We start from the raw sequence: 15,172 nt of genomic DNA on the forward strand, positions 1-15,172 counted from the left end.
TATTAATTTTGTGCTGACATAGAGTGGGACTAATGCCCTTTAAATCATCAAGAGTATATCCAATAGCAGCTCGGTGCTTCCTTAGAACTTTCAATAATCTTTCTTCTTCATGTTCTGAAAGGTTAGCACTGATAATAACAGGATATATCATCTTTTCATCAAGATAAGCATATTTCAAAGTGTCTGGCAATTGTTTTAATTCAAACACAGGATCACCTTTAGGTGGAGGAGGACCTCCTAGAGTTTCAATAGGCAAATTGTGTTTAAGCAGAGGACGTTGTTCATAGAAAACCTTATCTATTTCATTTCTTTCATGCATATGAAAATCATTTTCATGGTCTAGCAAATATTGTTTTAAAGGATCAGTAGGAGGTACAACAATAGAAGCAAGACTAATTAATTCACCCTTACTAGGCAATTCTTTTTCATGAAGTTTTCTACTAAATTTGGAAAAAATAAACTCATGAGACTCATCACCAAAACTAACACCGACAGCTTGTTTCTCACAGTCTATTCTAGCATTAACGGTGTTCAAGAAAGGTCTACCAAAGATAATGGGACAAAAGTCATCTTGTGGGGAACCAAGAATAAGAAAATCAGTAGGGTATTTTATTTTCCCACACAAGACTTCAACATCTCTAACAATCCCAATTGGTGATATTGTGTCTCTATTAGCAAGTTTAATAGTAACATCTATGTCTTCTATCTCTGCAGGTGCTATGTCATTCATAATTTCTAGATATAAGGTATAAGGAATAACACTCACACTAGCACCTATGTCACATAAACCATGATAACAGTGATCTCCTATTTTAACTGAGATAACGGGCATGCCAACAATAGGTCTATGTTTATCCTTTTTATCAGGTTTGGCAATTCTAGCAGCTTCTTCACAGAAGTAAATAACATGCCCATCCATATCTTTTTCCAAGAGATATTTAACCATAGCAGTACTAGGTTCTACTTTAATTTGTTCATCAGGTTTAGGTGTTCTAATATAGCTTTTGTTAACCACAGTTGAAACTTTAGCATGTTCCTTTATCCTAACAGGAAAAGGTGGTTTCTCAATATAAGCAGAAGGAACAACTGGATCAACATTGTTAAGTATAGTTTCTTCTTTAACTGGTACCGGTTCTTTAATTTCTTCTTTAATAGGTGGGTGATATTTAAACCACTTCTCTTTAGGGAGATCAACATGAATAGCAAATGATTCACAAAAGGAGGCTACTATCTGAGAGTCAAGTCCATATTTAGGGCTAAACTTTTGAAAAGCATCGGTATCCATAAAAGATTTAACATAATCATACTTAAGCTTAATACCTCACTCTTTACCTTCGTCGAGTTCCCATTCTTCAGAGTTGCATTTCATTCTTTCCAAAAGATCCCACCGGAATTCAATAGTCTTCTTCATAAAAGAACCAGCACAAGAAGTATCGAGCATGATTTGATCATTACGAGAAAGCCGAGCATAAAAGTTCTGGATAATAATTTCTCTTGAGAGCTCATAATTGGGGCATGAATATAACATTGACTTAAGCCTCCCCCAAGCTAGAGCGATACTTTCTCCTTCACGAGGCCAAAAATTATATATATAATCCCGATCACGATGAACTAGATGCATAGGATAATTTTTTTGGTGGAACTCCAATTTTAATCGATTCCAATTCCAAGATCCAATATCATCGCATAGCCTATACCATGCCAAGGTTTTTCCCTTCAAAGATAAAGGGAAAACCTTTTTCATAACTTCATCCCTGGGTAAACCTGCGAGCTTAAACAATCCAGAAATTTGTTCTACGTATATCAAGTGCATATCAGGATGTTCGGTTCCATCTCCTGCATAAGGATTAGCTAGCAGTTTTTCTATCATACCCGAAGGAATTTCATATTCAATATTTTCAGTAGGTGCAGTAGGTTGAGAGGTAGCTAATTACGGTTTCGGACGAGGTGAAGATACCCCAAACAAACCCCTCAAAGGATTGTTTTCCATAGTAACAAGTGACAATAAATTTCAGTACACTATATAAATGTTTCCTTACCAAATTCCACTTACCAAAGGCGCTTCACTCCCCGGCAACGGTGCCAGAAAATAGCCTTGATGACCCAAAAGTATAGGGGATCAATTGTAGCTCTTTTCGATAAGTAAGAGTATCAAACCCAATGAGGAGCAGAAGGAAATGACAAGTGGTTTTCAGCATGGTAATGTCTGCAAGTGCTGAAATTGTAAATAGCGGAGTAGTTTGATAGCATGATAATTTGTAATGAGCAAGTAACGATAGTAGTAACAAAAGTGCAGCAAGGTATCCCGATCCTTTTGAGGCAAAGGACAGGCCAAAACGGTCTCTTATGATAAGCAGAGTGTTCTTGAGGGTACACGGGAATTTCATCTAGTCACTTTCATCATGTTGGTTTAATTCGTGTTCGGTACTTTGATAATTTGATATGTGGGTGGACCAGTGCTTAGGTGCTATTCTTACTTGAACAAACCTCCTACTTATGATTAACCCTCCTGCAAGCATCCGCAACTACGAGAAAAGTATTAAGAATAAATTCTAACCATAGCATTAAAATTTTGGATCCAATCGATCCCTTACGGAATAGCGCATAAACTGGGGTTTAAGCTTCTGTCACTCTCGCAATCCATCATCTAATTGCTACTCCACAATGCATTCCCTTAGGCCCAAATATGGTGAAGTGTCATGTAGTCGACGTTCACATGACACCAGTAAGGGAATCACAACATACATACCATCAAAATATCGAACACATATCAAGTTCACATGATTACTTGCAACATGGTTTCTCCCATGACCTCAAGAACAAAACTAACTACTCACAAATGATAAACATGCTCATGATCAAAGGAGTATTAAATATCATATTGGATCTGAACATATAATCTTCCACCAAATAAACCATATAGTAATCAACTACAAAATGTAATCAACACTACTAGTCACCCACAAGCACCAATCTATAGTTCCGGTAACAAGATTGGACACAAGAGATGAACTAGGGTTTGAGATGAGATGGTGCTGTTGAAAATGTTGATGGAGATTGCCCTCCCCAAGATGGGAGAGTTGTTGGTGATGATGATGACGATGATTTCCCCCTTATGGAGGGAAGTTCCCCCGGCGGAATCGCTCCACCGGAGGGCAAAAGTGCTCCTGACCAAGTTCCGCCTCGAGACGGCGACGCTCCGTCCCGAAAGTCCTCCCTTTATTTTTTTTCTAGGTCAAAATGACCTATATACCAGAAGATGGGCACCGGAGGTGGGCCTGGGTGAGCACAACCCACCAGGGCACGCCTGGGCTCCCTAGCACGCCCAGGTGGGTTGTGCCCACCTGGTGGGCCCCCTCTGGCAGTTATTTGCTCCAATATTCCTTAAATATTCCATAAAAAATCTCCGTGAAGTTTCAGCTTGTTTGGAGTTGTGCATAATAGGTAGCCTGACGTAGCTTTTCCAGGTACAGATTTCCAGCTGCCAGAATTCTCCCTCTTTGTGTATACCTTGCATATTATGAGAGAAAAGGCATTAGAATTACTCCAAAAAGCATTATCATGGATAAAAACAGTATAAATAACAGTAAGAAAACATGATGCAAAATGGACGTATCAAAGTTCCCTTTCTTTCCCTCGCCCTTTTTCTTGAAACTGGTGGTCTTGTTAACCATCAACACTTGATGCCCTTTCTTGATTTCTACCTCTGCTGATTTCAACATCGCGAAGAGCTCGGGAATCATTTTCGTCATCCCTTGCATATTATAGTTCATCACAAATCCTTTGTAGCTTGGTGGCAGTGACTGAAGAACTCTGTCAATAACACTCTCAATTGGAAGTACCAGCTGAGTCAAGTGGTTGCGGTACCTAGACATTCTGAGTATGTGTTCACTGACAGAACTATTCTCCTCCATCTTACAACTAAAGAACTTGTTGGCGACTTCATATCTCTCAACCCGGGCATTAGCTTGAAATATCAACTTCAGCTCTTGATACATCTCATATGCTCCGTGGCGTTCAAAACTCTTTTGAAGTCCCGGTTCCAGTCTGTAAAGCATGGCACACTGAACTATCGAGTAGTCATCATATCGAGCTTACCAGATGTTCATAACGTCTGCATTAGTTCCTGCAACAGGTTTGTCACCTAGCGGTGCATCAAGGACATAATTCTTCTGGGCAACAATGAGGATAATCCACAAGTTATGGACCCAGTCCGTGTAGTTGCTACCATCATCTTTCAACTTAGCTTTCTCTATGAACGCATTAAAATTCAAGGGAACGGTAGCACGCGCCATTGATCTACAACATAAATTTGCAAAGACTGTTAGGACTAAGTTCATGATAAATTTTAGTTCAAATAATCAAATTATGAATGAATTCCCACTTAAATCAACATCCCTCGAGTTGTCTAAGTGATACATGATCCAAATCAACTAACCCATGTCCGATCATCACGTGAGACAGGGTAGTTTTCAATGGTGAACATCTCCATGTTGATCATATCTACTATATGACTCATGTTTGGCCTTTCAGTCTCCAGTGTTCCGAGACCATGTCTATACATGCTAGGCTCTTCAAGTGTAACCCAAGTATTATGCATGTGCAAAACTGGCTTACACCCGTTGTATGTGAATGTAGAGTCTATCACACCCAATCATCATGAGCTGCTTGGAAACGATGAACTTTAGCCACGGTGCATACTCGGGGAGAACACTTTTATCTTGAAATTAAGTGAAGGGATCATCTTATAATGCTACCGTTGTTCTAAGCGAAATAAGATGCATAAAGGATAAATATCACACGCAATCAAAATATGTGACATGATATGGCCATCACCATCTTGTGCTTTTGATCTCCATCTCCAAAGCAACGGCATGATCTCCATCGTCACCGGCATGACACCTTGATTTCCATCGTAGCGTCGAGGTTATCTCGACAACTATTGCTTCTACAACTATTGCTAATGCATAGCGATAAAGTAAAGCAATTACATGGCGCTTAGTGATTGACACACATGTCATACAATAAATTAAAAACAACCCTAAGGCTCCTGCCGGTTCTCGTACTCATCGACATGCAGGTCGTGAACTTATTACAAAACATGATCATCTCATACATCAACATATATCATATCACATCTTGACCATATCACATCACAACATGCCCTGCAAAAACAAGTTAGACGTCTTCTACTTTGTTGTTGCAAGTTTTACGTGGCTGCTACGAGCAACTAGCAAGGACCGTTCTTACCTACGCAAAGCAAGAATGGTGATTATCCAGTTGCCATTTAACCTTTTGCAAGGACCGCCGTAGTCAAATAAGATTCAACTAAAGTGGTAGAAACTGATACCCGCCAACCACCTTTATGCAAAACAAGTTGCATGTCAGTCGGTGGAACCGGTCTCATGTATGTGGACATGTAAGGTTGGTCTGAGCCGCTTCATCCCACAATACAAGACATTGGTGGTAAGCAATATGAACATCACCACCCACAACTCATTTGTGTTATACTCGTGCATATCATCTACGCATAGACCTGGCTCATGATGCCACTGTTGGGGAACGTTGCATGGAAACCCAAAAAAATTCTACGCACACGCAAGATCTATCCATGGAGATGCATAGCTACGAGAGGGGGAGAGCATCTACATACCCTTGTAGATCACTAAGTGGAAGCGTTTATCAACACGGTTGATGTAGTTGTACACCTTCACGGTCCGTTTTGATTAAGCACCGAATGTACGGTGTCGGTGCAACAAACCCTGGGTCTGTTGCCCAGACTATGCACAGGCACGGGATCAAGATTGAAGCACCGGCCCAAGTTAGAGTACAAGGGACCAAGAGCACTGAAGGACCAGTATGCAGATCAGAGGGACCAAGATCAAGCTAGAGAAGCAAGATATCACTAAGAGAAAGGCCTCCCTTGCCGGGCAGGCGAGCTTGGCGAGGGGCGAGGCCAGCCCCAGAAGTAGATGAACCAAGGCGTCCCGGCAGGGCCTGCCGGGACTCACGGAGGCAAAACCACTTCACCAACCACTCCAACACGACCCACGTTATCGATCAGTGCGGTGTCAAGCCGCAGAGTGACTAAGTGGCAGCCATTCGCCACATGGCAGCCTCTCCCTATAGGAAAAACCCACAGACGATACCCGTCCTGCGACGTGTCAAGCGAACAGGCACGGGCTGGCGAGATAGCCCGGCAAGCCTTGTCGAGCAACCAACAATGCGACGTTAAGCGGTGCATTTAATGCGCCCTGTCAGCCCGCAGAGTTAGGTATGATAGCATTGTTGCTATCTTACTAGTGCGTAATGACTACTTTGCCATTGTGGTAACCCCTTGATCTATAAAAGGACGCCCATGGCAACCATAGAAAGGGTTACAAGGTTGGATAACTCACACCCCCATACGCGCGTAGTCGCTGCCGCCCTGAGGCAACCCTTGTGGGGCAAGTGTACTACGCTCCACCACCACCTTTCCACCATCAATCCACCAAAGCAGGAGTAGGGTTTTACGCCTCACGGCGGCCCGAACCTGGGTAAAAATGCTCGCGTGTGTGCTCCCCCACACTCGTCTGCTCTTTGTGTAACGCGATGCCCCCTGCCGAACCAGCAAGGGGCCTCCTGGTCCCATAGGTGGTCGTGGTTTCCCGCGACATACGGCACCTCTGTGTTCAGCACACGTTCAGCTCGATGACGTCCTCGCCTTCTTTGTCCAGCAAGAGGGGCAAAGTAGTAGATGAGTTCCGGCAGCACGACGGTGTGGTGACGGTGGTGGTGAAACTATTTCCACAGGGATTCGCCAAGCACAACGGATTTAGAGCATAGGATGAACTAGAGGGAGAGGAGGCGCCGACACATGGCTTGGTAAATCGTGGTGTGTTCTAGGGGCTAGCCCTACCCCTCTATTTATATGTTGAGCCCTGGGGTCGTTACTTGGAGAGAGGGCCTCCCCAAAGTTGGTTTGGAACGCAAGAAAGAGTCCTTTTTAGATTCCAGCACCAGACGCCACGGTCCTGGGCGTCTGGCCCAGGGCCAGACAGCAGGGTCCTTGGCGTCTAGTCCCCGGCCTCCGCACAACTTCCTTTTGCACCAACCTAAAGCCCGGTGGGCCTTACCCCTTGGCCCAACCATCATCCTATATATCAATCTTTACCTCCAGACCATTCTGGAGCTCCTTGTCATGTCCGTGATCTCATCTGGGACTCCGAACAACATTTGGTCACCAACATACATAACTCATATAATACTATATCGTCAACGAACGTTAAGCGTGCGGACCCTACATGTTCGAGAATGATGTAGACATGACCAAGACGCTTCTCCCATCAATAACCAATAGCGGGACCTGGACATATTGGTTCCTACATATTCTACGAAGATCTTTATCGGTCGAACCTTTATGACAACATACGTAGTTCACTTTGTCCATCGGTATGTTACTTGCCCGAGATTCAATCGTTGGTATCTCCATACCTAGTTCAATCTCGTTGCAAGTCTCTTTACTCATTCCGTAATACATCATCTTGTAACTAACTCCTTAGTCACTTTGCTTGCAAGCTTCTTGTGATGTTGTATTACCGAGAGGGCCCGGAGATACCTTTCCATCATACGGAATGACAAATCCCAATCTTGATCCATGCCAACTCAACAAACACCTTTGGAGATACCTGTAGAGCACCTTTATGATCACCCAGTTACGAAGTGATGTTTGATACACACAAGGCATTCCTCCGGAGTCCGGGAGGTGCATGATCTCATGGTCGAAGGAACATGTATTTGACATTAAGAAAGCAGTGGCAATAAACTGAACGATCATATGCTATGCTAACAAATGGGTCTTGTCCATCACATCATTCTCCTAATGACGTGATCACGTTATCAAATGACAACTCATGTCTATGATCAGGAAACCTTAACAATCTTTGATCAACGAGCTAGTCAAGTAGAGGCTTACTAGGGACTTGGTATTTGTTTATGTATTCACACATGTATTTAAGTTTCCGATCTACAATTATAGCATGAATAATAAAATTGTATCATGATTAAGGAAATATAATAATAACCACTTTATTATTGCCTATATGGCATATTTCCAACACGATGGAGTTCCCGTCTTCTCCCCTACAACGTGAGTGCAGTGCCGGCCTGCCTACGCCGGGGTTGCTCGCCACATGGCCGACCCGGAGGTGGAGACGTTGCGACCAGGTTCATCACGAAGCCGCATCCATGAACCTCCATAGCGAGGAATGTAGATCAATCTTTTCTTTGGTATTCCCTACTCTCCTGCTTCAATTGGCAGCCAATTAGACTGTGATACGTCTCCAACGTATCTATAGTTTTTTATTGTTCCATGCTATATTATATTCTGTTTTGGATGTTTAATGGGCTTTATTATACACTTTTATATTATTTTTGGGACTAACCTATTAACCGGAGGCCCAGCCCAAATTGCTGTTTTTTTGCCTATTTCAGTGTTTCGAAGGAAAAGGATATCAAACGGAGTCCAAACGGAATGAAACCTTCGGGAACGTGATTTTCGGAACAAACGTGATCCAGAGGACTTGGAGTCTACGTAAAGCAACCAATGAGGAGAGCACGAGGCAGGGGGCGCGCCTACCCCCCCCCCCCCCAGCGCGCCCTCCACCCTTGTGGAGCCCACGTTGCTCCACCGACGTACTTCTTCCTCCTATATATACCCATATACCCTGGAAACATCAGAGAGAGAGCCAAAACCCTATTTCCACCACCGCAACCTTCTGTACCTGTGAGATCCCATCTTGGGGCCTTTTCCGGCGCTCCGCCGGAGGGGGCATTGATCATGGAGGGCTTCTACATCAACACCATAGCCTCTCCGATGATGTGTGAGTAGTTTACCTCAGACCTTCGGGTCCATAGTTATTAGCTAGATGGCTTCTTCTCTCTCTTTGGATCTCAATACAAAGTTCTCCTCAATCTTCTTGGAGATCTATTCGATGTAATCTTCTTTTGCGGTGTGTTTGTCGAGATCCGATGAATTGTGGGTTTATGATCAAGATTATCTATGAACAATATTTGAATCTCCTCTGAATTCTTTTATGTATGATTGGTTATCTTTGCAAGTCTCTTTGAATTATTAGTTTGGTTTGGCCTACTAGATTGATCTTTCTTGCAATGGGAGAAGTGCTTAGTCAGTCTTGCGGTGTCCTTTCCCAGTGACAGCAGGGGCAGCAAGGCACGTATTGTATTGTTGCCATCGAGGATAAAAAGATGGTGTTTATATCATATTGCATGAGTTTATCCCTCTACATCATGTCATCTTACTTAAAGCATTACTCTGTTCTTATGAACTTAATACTCTAGATGCATGCCGGATAGCGGTCGATGTGTGGAGTAATAGTAGTAGATGTAGAATCGTTTCGATCTACTTGTCGCGGACGTGAGGCCTATATACATGATCATACCTAGATATTCGCATAACTATGCTCAGTTCTATCAATTGATCGACAGTAATTCGTTTACCCACCTTAATACTTATGCTCTTGAGAGAAGCCACTAGTGAAACCTATGGCCCCCGGGTCTATTTTCCATCATATTAATCTTCCAACACTTAGCTATTTTTATTGCCGTTTATTTTACTTTGCATCTTTATCATAAAAATACCAAAAATATTATCTTATCATATCTATCAGATCTCACTCTCGTAAGTGACCCTGAAGGGATTGACAACCCCTTTATCGCGTTGGTTGCGAGGTTCTTATTTGTTTGTGTAGGTGCGTGGGACTTGAGCGTGATCTCCTACTGGATTGATACCTTGGTTCTCAAAAACTGAGGGAAATACTTACGCTACTTTACTGCATCACCCTTTTCTCTTCAAGGGAAAACCACCGCAGTGCTCAAGAGGTAGCAGACTGCAACTTGTATGACTCTCCAAGTTCCTGGCACCTGGACCGGCATCTCTCTGTAGTTTTCGTTAGATTGCCTATGCAGAACTGAAGTTCGTGTCGTGAGGATTCAGATAAAGTTCCATCTAGATATGTTTTCTGTTAATATGTGTCAGTATAATTCTGTTCTGCATATTCATCTTAATGGATAATTTTGAATTGAAAGAAAAGGTATTAATTATTGTCCCGGCGTCCACAGAAACAAGTTGTGTACTATGGAGGTTAACTGAAGAATTGTTCACCCAAAAGAATTGGACTCAAAGAAGTAGAGGAGAGATGAGAGAAACTTGAGAGAAAAGTGAGAAGGAATTGACCCAATGTGGTACAATCAAGATCTTTGGTAGTGCGATTGGATCATGGGGAGATAAATGGATCTGTCCCAAAAGGGAAAGAGAACTGGTTTGATTTTATGTCAGCTTTACGTATTGCGTCTCTTCTTAAATTGACTCAAATTCTGATATTACCTACACAAGGGCACAATGATGCATTCTACGGAGGATGCTCCTGGTACACAACATCCTTACCTCATAATCACCTATCTGAATGGTGCACAACATTAATGCTTGTTAATGCTAAGTCCCTTGATTGATTTTGTGTGCAGGAAGGAAAGGTTGTGTTGTCTTAACAAGGATGGAAAGTATAACAGCATACACAAACCAACATGGACAACTCATATCTGGTAAATTGTTTATGTCACTTAAGCTGTCTCTAGCATTTGCTATAATGCATAAAATCCTAGTAGGGGTTAAATTGCTAAACGTTCAAGACTGCTCATTGGAGTGATGTGGTCGGACATTCACCCTACCATCCATTGACTCATTGTTGCAGATATCATAGTGCGCACAACCTTTTTCACATGTGTTATCTTATTTTACCATCGATAATGCATTGCTTATGTATATTCATTTGTTGTATGCTTTACAGGACAGGTGGGACCTGGAAGACACACCAGAAACATAAGAAAAAGTTCTCAAAATTGCGAAAGAGCGATATAAAGGCTGGCGATCAACTCTAACCTTGACTTACAAGACATACAAAACATATGCAGCTAGATTGGCTAATCCGCAAGAAGATTTACAACCAGAATAGTGGGAATGGATGATTGAGTACTTTGGCACTGATTCAAAATTTAAGGTTATCTCTAAGATCACTCTTTTTCTACTATGTGTTAAGATGAAATTGTTTTGTCTGACTGGTTATATTTGGTTTCAATGAATTGATATGAACACAGCCAAAAACACACCGATAATCGTAAGAAACAGAAGACAAAACACATAATTGGATCAAAATCTTACTCACAACTAAGTTTTGAGAAGGTATGAGTCTAACTAAATATGTATGCCTCGCTGCTAACTATGGTTTCATGTTTCAAGCATCTCATTGCTATATTACTCGCAGAGAAACATGAAAACTGGAGAAGAGCCAGATTGTATTGCTCTGTGGGAACTCACCCACACGAAGAATGGAACATGGTCTAACATAGAGTCCCAAGATGTTTATGTGAGTACACTGACTTTTGGTTATTCTATCGTTATTCAATGATGTGCATTTGACATGCTTCTTCATCAGCTAGGATTATTCATGCGTTGGATCATGTTATTCTTGTTTCATCTTTTATAGTGTCAATATTGATGCCGCACCTATATTCTTTCCATTTTTAGGACAAAGCACATCAAGAAGTTGAAACCATAGAAACTGAAACTCATGGCCCACTTTCAAGTGAGCAGAGAAACAATATTTTCCAGACTGCATACAAACACACTCTGCAATGCAAGTCATCGTAGCCTCGTGGGTATGGAATGATACATGGACAAACCTTCAACTTGTTCTGAAAGGTTTCGGGTCCAGATTGAAGAGCAAGCTTGTCCTATAGCAGCAACCCAGCAGCAAAACTCTGAGCTCAGCCAGTGGTCAACGAATTACAAGATCAACTACAAGCTGAAAGTGCAAACACACAAGAGAGGATTAACTTGGAGCATTCTGAGAGAGAACAACTTCATAAGAGGTTAAAAGAAGAGTGTGCTAAAAGAGAAAGATTGTTGGAGGAGGAGCGAACATCAAGACTGGAATTTCAAAAAAAAATGATGCCAAAGTTTGCAAAATTGAGCCAACATATGGGAACCCAATAGGTGATTACAGTCATATGCTTGCGACCTTGTAAGATTTATGTTGCTTACTTACATTTCTAAAAGTGCACTTCTATTTGGAGGTGCCTATGAAGAGGATTGACAAAGAAAATAGTAGTCCAAACTTGCAAAATACTCTTTTACAGAGATCTAGTCCTAGTAAGACTCAATGTGCAAGGCTAACTGTTATTTCTTCAAATGCGCTCATACAAGCTACAACAAGGAATTCTCGAATGTTTAAAGCAATGGTAAGTCACAACCTTGCTTTCTCTTCATGTTCACCTGCATTTTATACGTCATTGACCTTCATAATTAGCTAGTTGCTTCTTCTCTTTAACCATGTGTTGTTGTTGCATCGAGTCACAACTTAAAAAAATGAATATGTGCTAGCTAGGGACATGAACTAAGCTAAAACTATAGATCGAGTCACAACTTAAATCAATAGCGGAAGCTTTTAGTACATGTACTTGTGCTTATGCTTTAGACATTTACACTTGTAAAACTATTTTGATCCCTCAGTTACATGCTTGCGGACACAATATTACACTATTTACTCTAGCGACGATTCTTTTTAACAATGGGGCTGGAATAATTGTATGGTGTATGTTATGTTGGACTCATTAACTAGAACTTTTTTTTGATTTCTTGATTGCAGGATCCAAAGAACTAGCTTGACTGGACTCTAGATCACGGACTGTTTAGTCTTGGCACTTAATGGGTAAATTACATTTGAGTTTCATTTGATGGATATTTGCTATGAGAATTATGAATTTTATGAATCTACATATTATACGAATGGTTTTCAATATTGTAATTGAATGCCTGCATTTTTTATATGAATGCAATAGGCTATTACCACAACCCACTTTTGGTTGCCACATGTTATCGCCACGAGGCGACGAGGTAGATCTCAGCAAGGCGACAGACACAAAAGAAATTGAACCAGTCCAAGTAAGCGAGGGGAAGGAACAAGGTGAAGAAACTTATGTGCGCGCCAAGATCTGGGCGGCACCGCCGCCCACCCACACTCTCCCACCGATGCAGAGTAGCGAGGCATCGGGTGACCACCAGGCGCGAACTTGCCGATTTGGCTGCCGACGGTGCCCAGATCCCGTGAAGCAGCAACAGTGAGGAAGAACCATCACGATCACGATTAGGGTGGAGAGGAAGAACCATCTTTATCCGAGGAATCATCACCATCACGATCAAAAGCCCCAAATCGGTTGGACGATAGCCGCACCGGAGAACAGAGAGAGGAGAAGGGAGCGAGGAGCACCGATGGAGCGGGGGAAGGAGAGGAAGGACGGCTGCGACACGGGGAACCCTGTGCCGGGGGGGTCAAGACGGCAACCGGAAAAGGGGGCGGGTAGCTCACCGGCGAGGGAAGAGAGAGGGGCGCCGGGAGAGGGAGCCATCACCGATCACCACACTCGTGCTTTTAATGTCAGTGGAGATGGAGACAGAGATTATTTGTGCAAACATTTCAATGAACTGGAAAAAAGAATTATTATTAGAAGATTAAATTTTGAAAAGTCTATTAGATGAAGAAAAGTTGCCTAAAAAAGATGAAGAAAAGTTTAATTCCTTACAAAATAAGGAATTAAGAGCAACTCCAATGGGGCGACCCATTTCGTCCGCCACCGTCCGTTTGGGTCGGCGCGGACAGAAAAGTCGGCCCAACGCGCCGACCCAAACGGACGCGCGTCCGCTTTTCGTGAGCGGGCGACCCATTCCTGGCCCATTTTTGAGCCGGATTTGCGTTGGTGTGGACACAAGACGGACGCGCGCGCTCGCCCTCTCTCCTCCCCGGGCTCGCTGGTCGGTGGCACATTGGCCTCTCCACATCCAACAGCACACCCTCGCCCACCTGCTTCGTCGCTGACGCCGCCGGCCATTTTTTCCGATAGAAAAATGATACATAGATAGTTCTAGCGTACACAGATAAAAGAAAAGATCAACTACTCGTCGCTTTCCGACTCCGACTCGGTAATGTCCTCCTCCGACGTCTGAATGTAGGCGTGAGCATACCGCTCGTCCTCGAAGTCTCACCCCGACGTTTCTCGTAGCTTCAGTTTTAATTGAGCGGCCTGCTTCCGCGCACGCTTGTCCTCCCGATAGGCGGCTCGCTCCATCCTCCTCACCTTCCTCTCCGTCCTCCTTTGCTTGTAGAACTGGCACTCATCGATGATGTCCTGCGGGAAGCGTTCGCGCCACACCATCATGGCTTCCACGTCCATCTCGGCGATGGCGAGGCGACGTTGCCGCCTCCGGTGGACACGACGATCCTCGTCGGTGAAAAGCCGCGGGAGAGGCGCGAGATCCTGCGCCCGCTGGCTCGACACGTCGGGAAAATTCATCTCCCGACGAGGCCTCAGGAGGCGCCACGCCGCCGCGTCGTGCGCGCGGGCCGCCTCCTCTGCGGTGTCGAAGGTGCCGAGGATGAAGCGTTTCTCGCCAAACCAGATCTTGGAGGAGAAGGCGCCGGAGCGGCGCTCGCGGACTCCGCGAAAATCCGAAGCGCCCAGGCAGCGCATCGACATGGTGGCGCAGAGGGCGGCGAGGCTAGTGAGAGGGGGCGAGACGAGTGGGCGGCGGACAGAGTGTGGAGGGAGCGCCGGCGGCGGCGCGCCAAAACAAGCGCGCGAACCTTTCCCACGCGCTGGAGCGCCAAAACCAAGGCGCGCTAGGCCGATTTTCCCCGCGCGCTGGAGCGCCAAAACCAGGGTGACGACATGGCCGCTGGCATGATCTAAAACGCGCGCGGTCATGAAATGGGTCGGCGCGTTGGGTGCACTGCCGACCCAAATTAAAAAAGGGCGAACGCCAGGCGGGCGGCCGACCCAAACAGACAAAAGCGCCGTCCGTTTGGGTCGGCCCGTTGAAGTTGCTCTAAATGACGGAGATAGAATGAAATATCTGCAAGATATGCTCCTAAACGAGAAGACGTTATCAGACGATTAGGCCAGCGCATCGTAGCAATCTGTTCATCTGAAAACGAGTGATAGACGCTAGCAAGCTAGCAGCTGGGCGGTCGCCGTTGAGGGCTTCAGGAAGAAGAAAGGCATGCATTTGCTTGAACGTGGAAGGAAAATACGGCCCCTGCAGGCTCCAACGGACGGGGCCGGC

General features: G+C 44.1%; 1 protein-coding gene and 1 pseudogene across 1 annotated transcript; one reads left to right on the forward strand and one right to left on the reverse strand.

Moving 5' to 3' along the window:
- LOC141027075 (uncharacterized) overlaps positions 1-12,907 on the forward strand; it is an 80,131-nt pseudogene extending 67,224 nt beyond the window's left edge.
- A 1,184-nt stretch (positions 12,908-14,091) lies between these two features.
- On the reverse strand, positions 14,092-14,586 carry LOC109774328 (uncharacterized). Its single transcript, XM_020333052.1, has one exon. The coding sequence runs from the start codon at positions 14,584-14,586 to the stop codon at positions 14,092-14,094; it is 495 nt and encodes a 164-aa protein (XP_020188641.1).
- Between the last annotated feature and the right edge of the window lie 586 nt (positions 14,587-15,172).

This window comes from Aegilops tauschii, chromosome 7 (genome assembly GCF_002575655.3).
Source record: "Aegilops tauschii subsp. strangulata cultivar AL8/78 chromosome 7, Aet v6.0, whole genome shotgun sequence".
Lineage (NCBI taxonomy): Eukaryota > Viridiplantae > Streptophyta > Magnoliopsida > Poales > Poaceae > Aegilops > Aegilops tauschii.